This window comes from Galeopterus variegatus, unplaced genomic scaffold (assembly GCF_000696425.1).
Source record: "Galeopterus variegatus unplaced genomic scaffold, G_variegatus-3.0.2 Scaffold1877, whole genome shotgun sequence".
NCBI lineage: Eukaryota > Metazoa > Chordata > Mammalia > Dermoptera > Cynocephalidae > Galeopterus > Galeopterus variegatus.
This window is the reverse complement of record NW_007727988.1, coordinates 119,265-138,447: the sequence shown is the minus strand read 5'-3', so window position 1 is coordinate 138,447 and position 19,183 is coordinate 119,265. Positions and strand designations below refer to the sequence as shown.

Below are 19,183 nucleotides of genomic sequence, written 5' to 3'. Positions count from 1 at the left end.
GTAAAGATACATAGGTTGCCTTCACTTGTGATCATCCACGTCTTCTGGCTTCACTGCAATTATTTAAATTTTGCCAAGTCCTTCTAATACAAGGATTCTAAACCTGAAGTCCCTGGAACTTCAACAACTGTGCAGTACTCAAAACATTATAACTTATTTACATATGTTCATGTTCCCCCAGCCCGAGTAGAAGGTCCAAAGCTTTTACCACTTTCTCAAAAGATACTATGGTCCTGATGGAGTTTGGATGTGCTGTCCTCTCCAAAACTCGTGTGGAAATTTGATACCCAATGTGGCAGTGTTGGAAACTGATTGAGTCATGGGGGCGGATCCCTCATGAATGGATTGCTATCCTTGGGGGAGGAAAGAGTAATAAGTGAGTTCTTGTTCTATTAGTTCCCATGAGAGCTTGTTGTTTATAGGACCCTGGCACCTCCTCTTCCTCTCTCTCTCTCTCTCTCTCTTGCTTCCTCTCGCCATGTGATCTGCCACTTTCCGCCATGAGTAGAAGCAGCCTGAGGCCTGTGCCAGATGCAACCATCCCAGAATCGTAAGCCAAATAAACCTCTTTTCTTTATAAATAACCCAGTCTCAGGTATTCTGTTATAGCAACACAAAGTGGACTAAAACAGGTCCCCGAAAGACAAGAACCAATATCACTTTTTAAAACTATTTCTTGGGCCGGCCCGGTGGTGCACTGGATAGTGCGCCGCTTGGGAAGCGCGGCGGCGCTCCCGTCCGAGGGTTCGGATCCCACATACAGACCGGTTCCCGCTCACTGGCTGAGCGAGGTGCGGGAGCAACACCGAGGGTTGCGGTCCCGTTGCCGGTCCCCGGTCCGGTACGGGGGCAACACTGAGGGTTGCGATCCGTTGCCGGACACGGAAAAAAAAAGACAAAAAAAAAAAAAAAAAAAAAAAAAAAACCTATTTCTTTACTTCAAAGAAAACAAAGACAGTGGCTTCTGTATCCTCTGCCCAAAACGTGCATTCAAGGGAAGTCTACACTCTCTGCTCAGTGGTCTTTTCCTCCTGCTACACATTAGAAAATAAAAGGAAACACTATTTGTAATCCATGCAAGAGTGGATCTGATTCCAATTAAAGAAAAAAATGGTTTCTCCTAGTAAAAGAAATATTCTTTTATTATTTTGATAATGGTTTTTCAATATATGTAATGGAAGACCTAGGGTTGTAAATGTTGAAAGCCTATATACACCAAACCAGTATGCTTAAAATCTACCTAGGCTAAAATTAAAAACAGCCCATCAAAACAATATAGTATATAATTAAGTTCCGTTTTACATATTTCTTCATGTTAAACAACTGTACGTAGGAATTGTGCTAGTTAGTGGCTGTTAATTGTTTTGAAGGAAAGAGATGAACACCTTATTTGTAACATGACATACTCCTTACCATACAAATGGTGGGCAGAAGAATCCTAAGGAAGTACAGAAAACAGCAACTAACTTCAAGAAGTCAAAATAACTTAAAAAATGTAATAAGACTTCAGAGAATAAGGAGATCCAGAAGGCATCATACAAGCTGTATGTGATGCATGGAATTGTATATAACGTCTGTGAGCACCACAGAATGAAACACTGATGCTCTCTGAATTTGTACAAAGCTATATAGCTCTTGAGATCACTGCCTGAATAGTAGAGGGTATCCCAAGGCAGTGTAGAGTTAGAAGTATAGACAAAGAGAATGGAGTGAAAGTATGGAAGGTTTTCAAGGTTGGAGAATATAGCTTTAATGTGGTTGGATTCACAAAAGTAGCAGAGGTTGATAACATGAAATGACATAAAAATAAATTTAGGACAGATTTGATACTAAAGCCTAGGAGGGCACTGAGGAAACTGTCTTGGCAAAATGTTTATTTACCTGTAGATACCAAAGGCACTATTAATCCTACACATCCAAAAACAAGCTGAACCTTCCTTTTAAGGTTGCTCCTTTTCTTATCTCTGTGTATGTGTATATTAAATTTATTTTTATTGAGAAATAACACAATTCTAGAAGGGTGCATGAACAAAAATGAGCAGCTTGCATATTGTTATAAAACAAGTACCAATGTATAACCACCACCCAGGACAAGAAACAACACTGTTAGTACTCTACAAGGCCCCCAAAGTTCCTTTCTCAATAATAAGCTCCTCTTTCCCCAAGAGATAATCACTGCCCGTTTTTCTTCTTAGTTTCAGCACCTAAATATGTATCCTTAAACAATATAGATTAGTTTCGCATGTTTTTGAATTTTATGCAAACAGAACCACATAGATAGGTATTCACTTGCATCTGTCTTCGTTTCACTCAATATGATGTTTTTAAGATTCATCTACAATGTCACTTGCGGCTCTAGTACGTTTACTTTTTGTTGCCAAATAGTTACTATAGAAATATACCATAATCATCTATCTAGTCTAATAGTGATGGACATATGGATTGCTTATAGGTTGGAGCTATTATGAATAATGCTGCTATTAACATGCTTATATGTGACTTTCAATGTAGATGTGTACATATTTCTGTTGGGTTTATACCTGGGACTGAAAACACTGTGTTATAGATATGCATGTAAAGAAATAAAATTTATTTTTGTTTTTCTTTCTAAAATAATTCTAACAATTTACTGTAGACCCCATTAGATTTTCTATGTACACAATCATATCATCAATGAACATTAACAGTTTAGCATTTCCCTTACAACCTTTATATTTTATTTTCCTACTGGCTAGGACCATTTCTAGTATAATGCCGAACAGAAGTAGAAGATAACAGATGACCATGTCTTGAACCCCATCTAAACGGGAAATCTTTTCAACATTTCAGTATTAACTATGATATCTCCTACAGATGTTTTACAGGTTTATGAAATTAATAAAGTTCTCTTTCATGCCTAGATTATTAATACCTTCTTTTAAAAATCATGATAATTGTTAGTTTTTAGCAAATGCTCCTTTGCATTTATTGAGCTGTTTTTCTCATTAACTTGTTCAAGTGACCAATCAATCATATACTAAATTGTTTCAGGTTAAACCCACCTAGCATTCCTGGGATAAGCCTGAGTTAGTCATGCTGGGTTATTATCCATTTTATATATTGCTGAATTCAATTTGCTGATATTCTGAGATTTTTTTGCTGTTGTATTCTGCATCTATGTACATTAGAGAACTGTCATGTAATTTCTCTTTAGGTTTATTGCCAAGGTTATGATATCCTCATGAGGGTGGGGGATCCTCTTCTTCTGTTCTTTAGAAGAATATAAGGTTGGGGATACTGTCTCATTAAATGCTGGTACAACTTTCCAGTGTACCCATCTGGACTTGGACTTTTCTTTATAGAAAAGTTTTAAATTACAGATTTCATTTCTTTACCGTTATAGCCCCACACAGGTTCTCTTTTTTTTTGGTGGCTGGCCAATATAGGGATCCAAACCCTTGACCTTAGTGCTGTAACATCATGCTCTAACCACATAAGCCAACTGGCCAGCCCTAGGTTTTCTATTTCTTATGTTGGTTTTGGTAAATTGCATATTTTTAACAATTTACCCATTTCATCTAAAATATCAAATCTGAACTGCTGTCCAAAATAAGAGTTTTAAAAAAAAAAAAAAAAAAAAAAAAACACTGCATAGTAACATTCTTTTTCATTCCTGATACTGGTTATTTGGGTCAACTCCCTCTTTTTCTTGATCTCACCAATGTGTGTGTCAGTGTTATCAGTCTTTTTTTTTTTTTTTTTGAAAAAGCATCTTTTGGCTTCTTGATCCCCTCCACTGTATGTTTTCTATTTTATTAAGTTCTGCTCTTTGTTATTTCCTACCTCATGTTTTCTCTATATTTATTTTATTGTTCTTTTTCTACCCTGAGACATCTAGCTCAAATACACTTAGACAAAGACTTAACTCATTACTTTCCTTACATATGCATTTAAGGTTATAAATTCCACTGTAAGCACAACTTTGGCTACATTCCACAAGATTTGTCCCCCCATAACAGTAAAATAGTTGCTTAAATGACAATTACGAGTTATTTGAAACTTCAATCGACACAGACAGAACTTAGAATAAAACGTTGGCTTAAAAAAGACACAAAGGCTAGGTACAACATAAAACCATTTATATGAATTAAAACATAGTATTGTTTATGATTACATTTTCCATGAATACAGTATTCTAGGTTGGTGTTTTTTTTCTTTCAACCCATTGAGGTATCATCTTACTATGACTTTCGTTGTTGCCATTGAGAAGTTAGCAAGCAATTCTCTACAAGAATATTATACTTAAATTTTCACTCCTGAAAGTAATCTTTTTTGTATCTCATTGCTTTTACAAATTTTTTTGTTTTTGCAGTTTTACTACAATGTTCTAAAAAATGTGTATTTATTTTCACCATATTTCATTAAATCTAAAATGTTTTGATACTGAAATTTCACGATCTTAACAGAAGATGAGATGGAAAAAATTTTCACATTGGTCAAAACATTTGTTGAAAGATGCATCTGGATTTTAGACATGTTAAAGTGCATGAGTACTATTAAGCTCCTTGAACCTGTGACACTTGTGTCTTTTCTTACCCATTGTATCTTCAAATATTGCCTCTGCCCCATGTGCTCCTCCCTTTGTAAGACTGAATGAGACCTTCTCATTATATCCTCTATAGTATTTCTTAACAGCTGTATTTTCTATCTTTCAGTGGATATGCTGAATGCTGGGTAGTTTTTTGATCTAATACACTAAACACTCTTTAGCTCTGTCCAATTTGCTGTTAATTCATTGAGTTAATTTCGCTTATTCTGTTTAGTCACAGAAATTCTATTTTCAGATCTGAATGACAGCTCATACTTTCCAGTTCCCTGGTGATAGCATACTCATTTTAGTCCAGGTCTGACAACTCTAGTATCTTGAGTCCCAAAGGTTAGTATGTTTTAATTAGAAAAACAATTTGAGTGAATAGTTTGAGGCCTAGAATCGATAACATTCTTTTTCTACAGAAGATTTGTATTTGCTTCTGTAAAGTGCCTGGGGACGTTAACTGTCTGGGACCATCTTTTTTTTTTTTTAAAGAAAGAAAGAAAGCTATATTTATAGATGACATGACCATAGAAAATCCTAAAGAATCTACCAAAAGAACCATGAGAGGTAATAAACAAGTTCAGCAAGGTTGCAGAATACAAGATCAAGATACAAAAATCAATTATATTTCTATACACTAGCAATGAACAATCTTTTTTTTTTTTTTTTTACTTTGACCTAGGTATACCTTTTTTTTTTTTTTTTTACTTTGACCTAGGTATACCTTTTTTTTTTTTTTTTTTTAATTTTATTTTGTCGATATACAATGTGGTTAATTATTGTGGCCCATTACCAAAACCTCCCTCCCTCCTCCTTCTCCTAGGGACCATCTTAATTCAAGTTCAAAGCTTGAGATTTTCTGGGCCATCCAATTACATGAAGATCATCTTCAGTCTTACATTAGCTGATTTGCCCAATCCTCAGTCTCAGTGGGCCTAGCACTCCAACTTTTTCCCCCACTAACCAAAGGGCCAACAAATCTCACAGCTCCAGTGTCTTAGCTTCCTCTTCTGGATCAGCATATACTTCTAGGGCAACACAGACTGGAAGGCTTGGCTCATTTCTCTAGATTCCCAGACTCTCTGAGGCCTTTACCGTCTAATTCCTATCTTTCTAATTCTTTGATTTAATTCTTAAAAAAAGACATTTCAGTACTTCATCTAGCCTTTTCTATTAGCTTTAGTGGAAGAATTGGCCCAAATTACCACAAATTTCTCAGACACTCCTATATTTTCTCTCAGTTAAAACTCCACTTTTACAACTCTTCCATCTACCCTCTGCTGTCAGTTCAGCTGTCACCATCCTAAGTCAGAACAATATTTTCCTTTTACCTAGATTATTGAAATACCTTCCCAAGTGGTCCACCTGCCTCCAATTGGCTCATATCATAACTAGATTTTTTTTTTCCTGAAATAATGCTCTTATGAGTACATCACATTTCTCCACAAAACAACCTTCAAGGCCTTCTCCGTAAACAGAAAAAAATTCCAAATTCATTTGCTTAGAATTCAAGGCTCTCCAAAACGTGCTTCCTATTGAACATTTCAAACCATTTCCCCTCTGTTCTTCATGTACTCCAGCCACTCGATCTCATTATTTCCTTAAACTTTCTCTTCCATTGGCTCTATTTTCTAAACCTGAAATGCCAGTGTTCCCATATTCCCCGCCCTTCCTAGTCCAATAAAATGCTACCTCATCAATAAATCTTTTCCCACCTAAGTCAGAAATAACCTTTTATGTATTACCATAAAACTTTATTTCTAAGTACTGTGGGAATAGAAACTATATCATACATTGTTATGTATACCCCTCATCACCATACCCTTGCTCAATGTCTACACATAGCTGGTATTAAAGAACGGATTTAAAAAAACACTTCAGATGAGGTAACTAATGGAGAAGACTACTCCAAGTTCATGCAGAAAATAAATGGTGGAGCAGGGATCCCATGTTCTTAACCACTGTACTATAATGACATGATTCATCTGCTTCTTTCTATACCTTGCTTTTCCAATAATACCTGAATTGTTTGAACAGGAAAAATCCCACTGTTTTACAGAAAAATAGTGATGAATGCCATCACAAAAGCAAGGCTTCTTAAAAAACAAATTTACTTTCACATCCCAGAAGTTAATTATGAAACAATATATTATTACTAATGTTGCTAACTAAGAAAGCTCCATGTTGTTATAATCACATACAAGAGCTAACTCTAGTACCTATTCATTAAATGGGTATTAATGCTTCAGAATGAAAAATGGAAAGCTCTTTGCAACACAGTGCAGGAAAAACCAAAATCACTTTTCAGGATTCTTTGAAGTTTTCAACCACCAATATTTTTCATTTTCATGGTTGCACAGCCTTCACACCTGATTCTCTATCTATAATGTCTTTTTTAATTAACCTCTTAAAGTTTGTTTTACAACTAAAGGAAAGAAAGAAAAGGTTCAAGAGATGACACATGAAACAATGCAAGCAATATGCCACAAAAATTGACAGTATCAAAGCCCGGATGGAAGGTTTGACAGATATAGTTGTTGCTGCGGTTCTCTGCTGTTCTCCTTCATATGGAGGAGAATGGGAAGAAATCTAGTAAACAGAGAAAAGTCTACTTAATTTGTAAAACAGAAATTAATCCTCAGAGTTGGGGAGAGGGAGGAAAGCAGAAGACTGGGAAAGAAAGAAAATGGCAAAGGTCTGGAAAGCTGCTATTTAAAGAAGAGACCATAAAGTTAAAATTGTCCTTTTTCTACCAGCTCCCTGTCTTCACCCACAATTTATCTTTTTTTTTTGTCTTTTTCCATGTCCGGCAACGGATCGCAACCCTCAGTGTTGCCCCTGCACCAGACCGGGGACCGGCAACGGGATCGCAACCCTCGGTGTTGCTCCCGCACCTCGCTCAGCCAGTGAGCGGGAACCGGTCCGCATGTGAGATCCGAACCCTCGGGCGGGAGCGCCGCTGTGCTTCCCAAGCGGCGCACTATCCAGTGCGCCACCGGGCTGGCCCCACAATTTATCTTTAAGAAGAATAAATCACATTCATTTTAAGGGTCAGGACAAATTTGCTTAAAGTGTGGACTAAGAAATAAAAGGGCAAATAAGAGGAATAACCAGCAAGGATCCATTTATACCTCTATTACCCTCACTGGACTATGACCTCCTCCTGCAGGGTAGGAACCATGGCTCACTGATGAATAAAACAAAAAGAAACATTAATAAGCCTAGCATATGGAAATGAGGAAGGAAAATAAAGAGAGAAGAAGAAATTTAAAATACTTCACAATTTGACTAGGATAATGTTTAAGTATGTCAAAATAAATAAAAATTATACCAATTAGGAAGCAAGATTTTTTTAAAATGCTATGTAATAAACTTTATTGATTATATTGCCTACTTTCTCTTGTAATTACTGGAGTCCTAAATAGTTATAGGATTACCATATGGGTGACCTTCATTTTTATACCTAAGAATGGGGGAAGGAAGGAAGCACAGTGTCACTGAATCTAACCCTACTTACATTCTAAGTTTCTTTTCATTTTCCAAGGGTATCGAGGGAAGGAGGAATGGAGAGGAGCCTGGGCACTTGAACTTTTTTTTTTTAAAAAGTTCTCAGGTGATTCTAATGGGCAACCACTTCAATGGCTAATCAGCTGATTCTCTTGGGTTTCCTAGGTAGATGATTATATTATTTCCATGTAATTTCTCTTCCTTTTTAGCCTTTATACCATTTATTTAATTCTCCATGTATTGTTTTATTTATCAGAACTTCCAATACATTCAAATGGTGGTGACAGCCATTATCCTTGTTTGATTTTAATGAGGGTGATTCTAATGTTTCAACATTAAGTATAATTTTGCTGTAGATTATTAGTTGATACCCTTTAGCAAGCTGAGAAATTATCTTCTCAGTTTGCTAAGAATTTTGTTTTTACTACATCATACATGAATGCACAATTTTATTAAATGCATAGCTGGCATTTACTATGATTACCTTTGATTTCTCATTAATCTTTTAATGTAGTAAATGCTATACACGAAAAATTTTTTCCCCAATGATGACCTACTCTTGCATTTTTAGGAGAAATACTACTAGACCATTCATTCATTCAATTCAATTAAGTATTATTTTATTTATGAATTCAGTAGTTATTTTCATAATAAAGATGGTTTTCTCATGCTGTCATTGTCAAAATGGAACCAGAGTTATTCTGATTTGGCTAACGTAAATTAAGAATGTCTTACTTTTTCCTACATAAGATAATTTTCAATAGGAACTGGCAGTTTCTTGAAGGTTTATTAGATAGAACTTCCCCATAAAAAATCATTTAGTACTTTTCAGGGGTGGAGGGAGGTCTTTTACTATATTCACTACACTTTTCCGTGGTTATTGGTTTATTCTATTTTTGTACTTCTTCTTAGGAGGAGACAATTTAAGTAATTTCCATTTCTAGGCTTTTGAATGTATTGGTAAAAGTGGTACACAGTATTCATTTATATTTTGAAGTATTTTCCCTACCTGTAATTATGCCTTATTATTCCCAATGTTGTTTATTTGTGCCTTCTCCCCCTTCTCCATCACATTTGCCAAAAGTTTATTTCCCCCCTTTAAAAAAAAAAAAAAGAAAACTATATTTTTGGAGCAATTTTAGGTTCACAGCAAACCTGAGAAGCCACAAAGTTCCCACATACATCCACCCCAAAATACGCAAACCTCCCCCACTATTAACATTCCACACCAGAGTGGTGCATTTGTTACATTTGACTAACATACACTGACACATCATTATCACCCAAAGTACATACATAGTTTACACTAGGGTTCACAGTTGGTGCTGTGTGTTCTATGGGTTTAAACAAATGTATAATAACATGTATCCACCATTATAGTATCATAGAGAATAGTTTCACTGCCCTAAAAAACCTCTTTGCTCTGACTATTCATCCTTACTCCCCTAAACCCTGGCATCCACTGGTCTTTTTATCGTCTCCATAGTTTCACCTTTTCTAGAATGTCATATAGTTGGAACCATAAAGTATGTAGCCATTTCAGACTGGCTTCTCTCATTATTAGTTATACGAAAGGTTCCTCCATGTTTTTTCATGACTTTATAGCTCATTTCTTTTTTTTCTTTTTTTTTTTTTTTTAAAGATGACCGGTAAGGGGATCTTAACCCTTGACTTGGTGTTGTCAGCACCACGCTCAGCCAGTGAGCGAACCGGCCATCCCTATATGGGATCCGAACCCGGGGCCTTGGTGTTATCAGCACCACACTCTCCCGAGTGAGCCACGGGCCGGCCCTATAGCGCATTTCTTCATAGCACTGAATAATATTCCATTTCTGGATGTACCACAGTTTATTCATTCACTCACCTACTGAAAGAACATCTTGGTTGCTTCCAAGCTTTGGCAATTACGAGTAAAGCTTCAAGAAACATCCTGCAGGTTTTTGTGTGAACATAGTTTTCAACTCGTTGGGGTAAATATCAAGCAAAATTTGGTGGATAGTGTGGTAAGAATACCTTCTGTTTTGTGAGAAGCTGTCCACTCTCTTCCAAAGTGGCTATACCATTTCACACTCCCACCAGCAATGAATTCCTATTGCTCCACATCTTCGCCCACATTTGGTGGTGTCAGTGTTTTGGATTTTGCCATTCGAGTAGTGTGTAGTACTATCTCATTGTTTTAACTTGAATTTCCCTGATGTTGTAGGATGTGGACCATCTATTCATATGCTTATTGGCCATCTGTGTTCTTTTGTGAGGTGTGTGTTACATCTTTGGCCAATTTTTAAATTAGGTTGTTTGTTTTCTTATTGTTGAGTCTCAAAAGTTCTTTCTATATTTCAGATAACTGTCTTTATCAGATATGTCTTTTGCAAGTATTTTCTCCCAGTCTGTGGCCTGTCTTCTCATTCTCTTATTTCCCTTTTAAAAAATTCATTTTGAAGATCTATTTTTCTGTTTATTTGTCTTTTTCTTTGTTCTTTATTTAATTAATGTCTGCTTTTATCTTAAATACCCATTCTACTTTCTTCAGGTTTATTTTTCTAACTTCCTGTTTCAAAGGCTTGGTTCGTTTTTTACCTCATTCTCGTTTTCTAATAAAGACACTTAAGATTGTAAACTTTGGGCCGGCCCGGTGGCGCACTGCTACAGTGCGCCACTTGGGAGTGCGGTGGCACTCCCGCCGAGGGTTCGGATCCCACATACAGACCGGTTCCCGCTCACTGGCTGAGCGAGGTGCGGGCACAACACCGAGGGTTGCGATCCCGTTGCCGGTCCGGTCCGGGTGTGACACTGAGGGTTGCGATCCGTTGCCGGACACGAAAAAAGACAAAAAGGAAAAAAAAAAAAAAAGATTGTAAACTTCGCGGTAACTTTTTTCAGCCACATCTCACATTTGTACTCTCATTTAGTTCTAATTATTTTAGTGTAAGAATAGTTAATATGCCGAGAGAGACAGAAAGAGATTGTACCCAAAAAATAAGAATAAAGTTATTAAAAAGAATAAGATGGACAGTGTTGAAATAAATAATTCAAGACAGCTAAAGAGCAGAATGGATATAGAAAGAAAAGCAAGTGAATTAAAAGATAAACATGAAGAATTTTCACAGAAAAGCATACAAAGAAAAGATGACAAGTACAGAAGAAATATTTTGAAAACAGAAGACATGAAAATAAATCCAGAAGTTTCAAGATGTGACTAAACAGCAATTCCAGAAAGCATCAAGAGAATGGAGAAAAGATATACTGAAGAAATAACAGCTAAGAATGTCCCAAAACCAAAAACACGAGTCCTCAGACTTGTTTTCAAAACTGTTACCTAGAAATATTACAGTAAATTTCAGAATATTAAGAATTTCTCATATAGGACTCAAAGTTTACCACCTATGAAATTTAACTTAAATGATTACAGGATATATTTCAGAGGAAAAAAGTAAATATGGAAAAAACAGTGGAATGTAAGAAACAAACCAGGAAAAAAAAGTTAAATACTGTATGTAGACAGTAAAAAAGTTTAACATTGAATGAAAGATACGAGTATTAACTACTTATAAAGGTGACAGGAGAAGAGGAAAGGGTAGAGAAGAAAAGTTTGCTACAGTTTATCTTGTGCAAGGGAAGGATATAAATACTTTACTAAAAATTGCTATAAACTTTTTAAGTACATATGTACAATTTATAAGAGTGACCACAAGAGAAACTGAAATAGAATATATCACTTTAAAATTATTAGAGGGGAAAAAAAAAGGAAATTTTGATGAGGTCAACAAAACAACCAAACAGAAAACACGGTAAGTACAAAGCACAACTTAAAATGGCAGTAGTTAAATCTAAACATTAGTTATCAAAAAAATGTGAATGTGTTAATCTCAGCTATTAAAAGATATACTTATGATTAGTTTTTTAGAATTTAGATTTTTAAAAAATCTACATGCTCTTTACAAAAGATACACTTAAAACCAAATAACACAGGAAGACTGAATATTAGAAAGGAATAGATAAGCCAGTCAAATGCTAAAAAAATCAAAAAAACCCAATGAGGCAGTGCTAATTAGTAGACAACATAGAATAATATGTAAAAATCATTAAATGAGATAAAAAAGATATTGCATATTGATTTTAAAGACACAATTTAAAGATTTAATTATAAAATTTTAGGTGCCCAATAGTTTATCTTCAGAATATATAAAAATAAAAACTGAAATTACAAGAAGAAACTGAAGTTCATACACTCATAGAAGTTTCCCAGAAGCCTAATTTTTAATTGATACTTGCCACATTTAAGTATAATATTTAAATGAAAAATGCTTTCAGCAGTGTTATAGGGCAGAATTCAGAATGTCTTTGGAGAAATACATAAATATGTGACAGACTGAGTAAATAAGTCTAGTTCACTAGAGGAGTTCCAGATGTAAACAATGAAAACTTTTTCCTAGCAGAGATATTATGTAATAAATAAGCCTGAAAGTAAATGTTACCAAAATTATCAGAAACACTAGTGACTTCAAAAAAGATGGTCAGATTGATGAAATGAAAAGAAAAAAAAAAAAATCAAACTAGTCAAGAAGCATTTTATCCTTCATGAACCCTGGGAAAGCTGTATATAGCACATGCATTTAAGACATAAGCTGTGGAATACAACAAACCTATGTTTGAGTACTAATCCTTGTGTCACAAAACTGAGATAAATAATTTAAGCCCCAAACTTCAGTTTCAACAGCAATAAGTAGGGTTCAAAATTTCTAGCCCCATAGAGCTATCAGGAGGGTAAAATGAAATAATGCCTGACACAGAGGGCTCGATAGTTGACAGCTATTACTGTCACTATTAAATTTTAGTTGGGGTGCATGGTGTGTGAAATGGGATAATACTCTTGGTATTATATAATATCTGTTTTATAAAGCCCTCTCTGAACTTTAAGACCAAACAGGAAATATTTTCCATTTATTTCTCACAATATTTGGGTTCTCAGTTCCCAACAATTACTTGCAATTTTTTAATTAAAAATTACTACCCTATCTTAACAAATGCCCCAAATTTCCAACCTAAGGAATAGAAAAAGACTAAGAATGGCATTAAATACTGTCATTCTCCAGTCCCAATAATATTTTCTCTTTTAAAACTAGAAAGATTTTCAGAGAAAATATAAAAAATAGCCAGTGGAACAGAATCCTGCCCTGCAACCAGAGAATCAGTCCAAGTAGCTAGTTTGGTGGGCCACGAAATCCTGAACAACTTCCCCAATTTTATTTTTACTGAATAAATGTCATTAATATGCTTAACATAGATTTAAAGGTTTAAGAGTAGGAAATCTTTTTAGGTAATTAAGTCCAATCTTATTCATGTGCTCTAAAAATGTATCAAGTGCTTTTTTCCCCAACCTATTTTTAGTTCTTATTACTCAAGAGGATATATGTAGAAGAAATTGAAGCAGAGCTTTCAACTCACCTCTAAAATAAAGTTAAGATTAAGCCATAATTCCCATGTTTATTGCAAAATTTACAGATGGGCCATACAAAAAATTAAAGTAGTTACTACTTTCACATTGGTTTGTTCACATACTGGTATATAAATCAATTCTTTGCTTCTTCTAAATTCAGTTCAACAGGCTTTCTGTGTTATTTATAAATATAAAGCTGACAATGTAGTTCCTTACCTTTCCATTAGCTTCTCTTTATCCCAATTGAAGTGGCTAAGGAGTATTCTTGTGATAGTTGCTGGATTCTAAAGAAGGAGGGGGAAAAAAGTCATTTTGAGGTAATAGCACTTCAATGACATTTAGCAATTCTAGGTTAAATTTAAATTTCCATAATACACTTCCCAAATTTCCTTTCCTAGGATATTTTTGTATTCCCCTTAGGAAATACAAAATTTTAATTATAAGATTAAGATTATTTAAAAATAGTTTGCCATATTAATATGTCAGGTTTCTGTAGGATTCAAAGTAAGCCAAAAAGAAATTAAAAGAAAAGTAAATTAATGTATTAACACAAACACTAATTAAAATTAGTTATTTTTTGCATTTAAAACTTAGACTGCCACATCAGCACACTACGTGTAATCAATAATAATTTCTAACACCTTATACATTAAGTAGTTCAAATAAGTCCAAATTATTTTTAAGTCAGAGGGTACCTCAAAGATATTTCATCAAAATGACAAAACATCTATACAATGTAATAATTTATAGTGTGTAATTTTAGGTTGCTATTTCATTTCTAGAAGGAAATACTAACACTGTGAAATAAAACCAAAGTTTACTACCCTATCATTCTGTGCTGTCACAAATATCTTCATTTCCCATAAAACTGCCGAGCTTATTATTTGGGTACAGAATTTTAACTTAAAACACAATGGGGTATAAGAGATAATCAAAGCCTGATTCATTCAAAGATACTTCAGCTAATCAAACCTGAGTCTGCTTATTTGTATTTCATGTATAATTTTACTACATCAAATGACATTTTTTTTTCCTTTTTGTCTTTTTTCGTGACCGGCAACGGGATCGCAACCCTTGGTGTCACACCTGCACCACGCTCAACCGGTGAGCGGACTGGTCTCTATATGGGATCCGAACCCTCGGCGGGAGCGCCGCCGCACTCCCAAGCGCCACACTCTACCGAGTGCGCCACGGGGCCGGCCCCAAATGACATTTTGAAAAAGATCTTTGTGGGCTAAAACTACTTTTATTTCACCATAGTTGGACCATGGTATTATTTAACTATTGATTTAGTTAGAGTAATCCTGTATAAAAGTATTGCCATTAAAGAAATGTCTACTAATTCTTCTCAACAATACCATTTGTCACAGAAAAATTCACATACACTCATGCCCCCCACCACCCCCCAAAAAGGGAAGCATGCAGACACTCTTACCAGCCCACCCAGGCACATTTTGCCAATCTATCTAGGTATTCCTTACTTCTTGGACCCAGACCTCCCCTCAAGAATCCTTCCTTAACACAGCATTCCAGATAGACACCTACAAGAGTTAAGATGTGGAAAAAAAACTATTAACTGATCCTAAATTATAATATGTTTAGTTGTACAAAATATGCAGACATTGTCATCTCCAGCCCTTTCTTAGAAATGTGATTAAACAATTTAAAATATCAGAGATTGCTAATAGGTTTTTGCCACAGGATGTGCCTACAAATGAAATAGTCATTAACTTAGATTCGACCATATTGTAAAATAAGAGCAATAATCCTGTCAATTAAGAGAATTAAGTATAATGAAATTCACTAGAATTGTTTGACTTTAACTTTGTGGCATCCAGTACATTATATTTGTCCCCCTTAGATAGGGTGCTTGGGGAAAAATGTTTCAGGAATTGTTAAAAGTCTTGCAAACAGGAAAAAAAAGAAAGGGGAAAGGGAATGACTTGATGTTGCCAGTGACTATCTATGTCCGAGTTCCAGTATCAAACATAGGATCCCAAACCTGTGACAGGTAAAAATCAAAACGAGAACTATAAACCACTCCTGAGAGAAATTAGAGAGGATACAAGAAGATGGAAAGACATCCCATGCTCCTGGATTGGAAGAATCAATATAGTGAAAATGACTATACTACCCAAAGTAATATACAAATTTAATGCAATCCCCATCAAAATTCCTATGACATTTCTCTCAGAAATGGAAAGAACTATACAGTCATTTATCTGGAATAACAAAAGACCAAGAATAGCCAAAGCAACACTGAGCAAAAAAAATAAAGCTGGAGGTATTACTCTACCTGACTTTAAACTATACTACAAAGCCACAATAACCAAAACAGCATGGTACTGGTACAAAAACAGAGACACTGATCAATGGAATAGAACAGAACACCCAGAAATCAACCCACGCACTTAAAAAAAATAAACAAATTAATTTACCCACAAACACACCAAAAAAAAAAAAAAAACTGGAGGGGGGGGGGGGGGAAGAAGATATAACAACCATACTTTTTTTTTTGAAGTTGTTACAACAAGCAAACGGAAAGGACATTCTTGGGGGGGATGGGAGAGAGGGAGGAGGGCGGGAGGTGTCGGTGATGGGCCATAATAATCATATACATTGTATATTGACAAAATAAAAATTTAAAAAAAAAAAAAATCCATCAACTTAAATGTTAATCTCATACAAAATACACCATCACAGAAGCATCCAGAATAATGTTTGACCAAATATGTGGACATTTAATCTTATTAAGTCCTTAGTCCTATCTAATTTTTGGCTCTTATAATTAACTCTATAATGAACAGTTGCATGCATAGAGTACTGTATACATTTTAGATTATACTCATATGGTAAGTGACTAGAAATAGAGCTACTGGTCAAAAGATATGCACATTTTGAGCAAATAGTCATCCATAATGATCATATCACTTTACACTCTTACCAAAAATTATCAAGTTCCTATTTCCCCCGGACATCATAAATGATCAGAATTTCCAACAGAGTCTTTAAAAAAATGTCTGCTGACAGGTGGGAAATTGTACACAATTATTGCTGTACGTGTATTTATTCTATTATCATTGAAGTTAAACATTTTCTCAAATTTAACGTCATTAACATTTTGTTAATTGCCTGTTTATACCTTTTCTCCAGTATTTTTTCCTGGAAAGTTTGCCTTTTTCTTATTGGTTTTTATGAGATCTTCATACATAAAGGCATTACTCCAGTCTCTCATATTTGTTGTAAACATTGTTTCTTCTTTATTCCTTACCATGTATACATTAGATCATATGAAATTTCCTTTTTTAGGTCGAAAATAATTTACCATTAGAAATTTCATTTAGTTCCATCTAAATGAAATTTATCTTTACCTGTAAGATTTCTGCTTTTACAGAGTACAATACTTGTTCATTTTGCATGTCTGTACCAAATTATCTGTTGGAATATAATTTATTTGTTTTATTTACTTGTTTGTATTTCCAAACTAAATTATCTGTTGAAATACACTTTTCAGTCAAAATCTCTTTACTTGCTTTCATCTTTATATCGTTTCTAACATCTACTTTGATGTCTAAACGTTTTGACATTTGTCCAACGCCCTTATCCTTCATGCTCTCACCAAATGCTAAATAAGAGTTCAAAGCTTAATATGTCACAGTATTTCTCAAATTTGCCTCTTCTTTGTCCTTTCTTCTGCCACTGCCCAAGTGCAGGCCTTAATCTTCTCTCACCTGGTCAATGACAGGATTTGGAAAACTATGACCCAAGGACCAAATCCAGCTAGCTGCCTGTTTTTATAAATAAACTTTTATTGAAACACACACACAAAAAAAAAATCACTACAGAAAGTTTTCTTAAATCACAGATTCCTAGGTTCCACTCCATATTTTTATTTAATAGGTTTGGAACAGAACGTCCCTGAATGTGTTCACTGCCAAAAGGATTCAGAAAATCAGATCAGTGGTCCCCAAAAGGTGAAGAAAATAGGACAATTTCTTTCCTATATTTTAGTTCATCCTTTAAACATTTATGTGTATGTATATATATTTGTTAGATAATGTGCCCACTACATTGGCAATTCATGCTCAAAAATTTTCCCAACAAGATATCACTGAAAAATTTTTTGTAGACCACAGTGGCATGATAACACCAAAATATATTCTGCCAGGGCTCTACGCTACACAGCAAAATTTATTTCACAATACTAACAAGATAAATATATTTTGGCCACTATTTCAGTTTGGCTGGCTCAAGTCATTTATGTGCATGCATACAAGGAAAGGTGATGGGGAATAATACTTATGTATCTATTGTATAAGGGTGCTCCAAAAGGTTCATGAAAAAAATTAAATTAAAAGAAAATACAAATTCTTCCATGAACTTTTTGAAGACTCTTTGTATACCAGGCCCTGTAGAAGGTACTTTATACAACTCAATTCTCAAAACACTCTGTAAGGTAAATATACTTATCTCCCTTTCTAAATAGAAGAAAACTATGACTTGGATCCAAAAGGTTAGAAAAGTTACCCAATCTTATGCAAATGATAAACTGGAATAGTTTTGAATTCTAAACTAGGACAATCTGGATCTAATATTCCTTCCATTAGACCATGTAGTAGAAGAAATATTAAAGATCTTGTTTAACTACTCTCATAATATCCTTTACATCCTCTACTAAAAGATAATTCAAGGTAGGATGGGAAGGTGAAGACAATGCAGAAGCACACGGAAGCTTTTTGAGGGACTAAAAATGTTCTGTCTTGAGTGTGATGGTTACATGAGAATATACATTTCTCAAAACTCAAACTACACACTTAAAACCTACATGTAAATTATGTTGATTTATTTGAAAACAAATCAATCTAACTTGTGGTTCTAGCCCAGATGGAAGTAATAAGCCCACTGCAGTGTCTCTGCCTCCCATTGATTACAACTAAAAACTATGGACAAAATACCAAGTGCAACTAACAGAGCATCCGAAAATTTAAAAGTTGGCCCTCTGTATCTGTGGGTTCCACATCTGTGGATTCAACCAAGCACAGCTCGAAAATATTCAGGAAAAAAAAAATTCCACAAAGTTCCAAAAAGCAAAACTTGAATTTGCCGCACACTGAGCACTACACTGAACCCAAGCAGATGAAATGGGTGTAGTCACTGTATCAGATATTATAAGTAATTTAGAGATGATTTAAAGTATACAGGAGCATGTGCAAATACTATGCAAATACTATGCCATTTTATATAAGAAACTTGAGCTTCTGCAGATTTTGGTATTCTGTTGGGGGCCCTGGAATTAATTCCCCAAGGCCAGAGAGGGATGACGGTAATAGCAGGCAAACTGGGGAGGGAACTGAAGAACCACCAATAAGGTGGTAATATCTTGGGTTTTTTATCTCCTTTATTTCCTGGCTTTGACTCAAGGATGGGCCAAACAGAGAAACTGTACAGTGGGTATGACCAGCAAAAACTGAAATAAGTGCATCTTTTTTGGCCCAGAGAATTAAGGTAAAAGGCTCCTAGAGAATATGGAAAGAATATTCCATTTTTTTCCTCTTTTGTCTCTCCTGGCCCTGCCCTGAGTCCAGCCCCAGCCACAAAACTACATTGCTACAGAGTAGCCAAAGAAAACCACAAGAGCCCATCACTCTGGATACAGGAATCAGGAA

The 19,183-nt window shown here is 35.1% G+C and overlaps 1 protein-coding gene across 1 annotated transcript in view; it reads right to left on the bottom strand.

Annotated features, from left to right (window-relative positions):
- Positions 1-19,183, bottom strand: part of LOC103595883 (E3 ubiquitin-protein ligase ARIH1) — a 112,500-nt gene that overhangs the window by 53,803 nt on the left and 39,514 nt on the right. Inside the window, exon 3 of the mRNA XM_008579409.1 lies at positions 13,734-13,801. Coding sequence (XP_008577631.1) covers positions 13,734-13,801 — 68 coding nt within the window. The remainder of the gene's footprint in view (positions 1-13,733; positions 13,802-19,183) is intronic.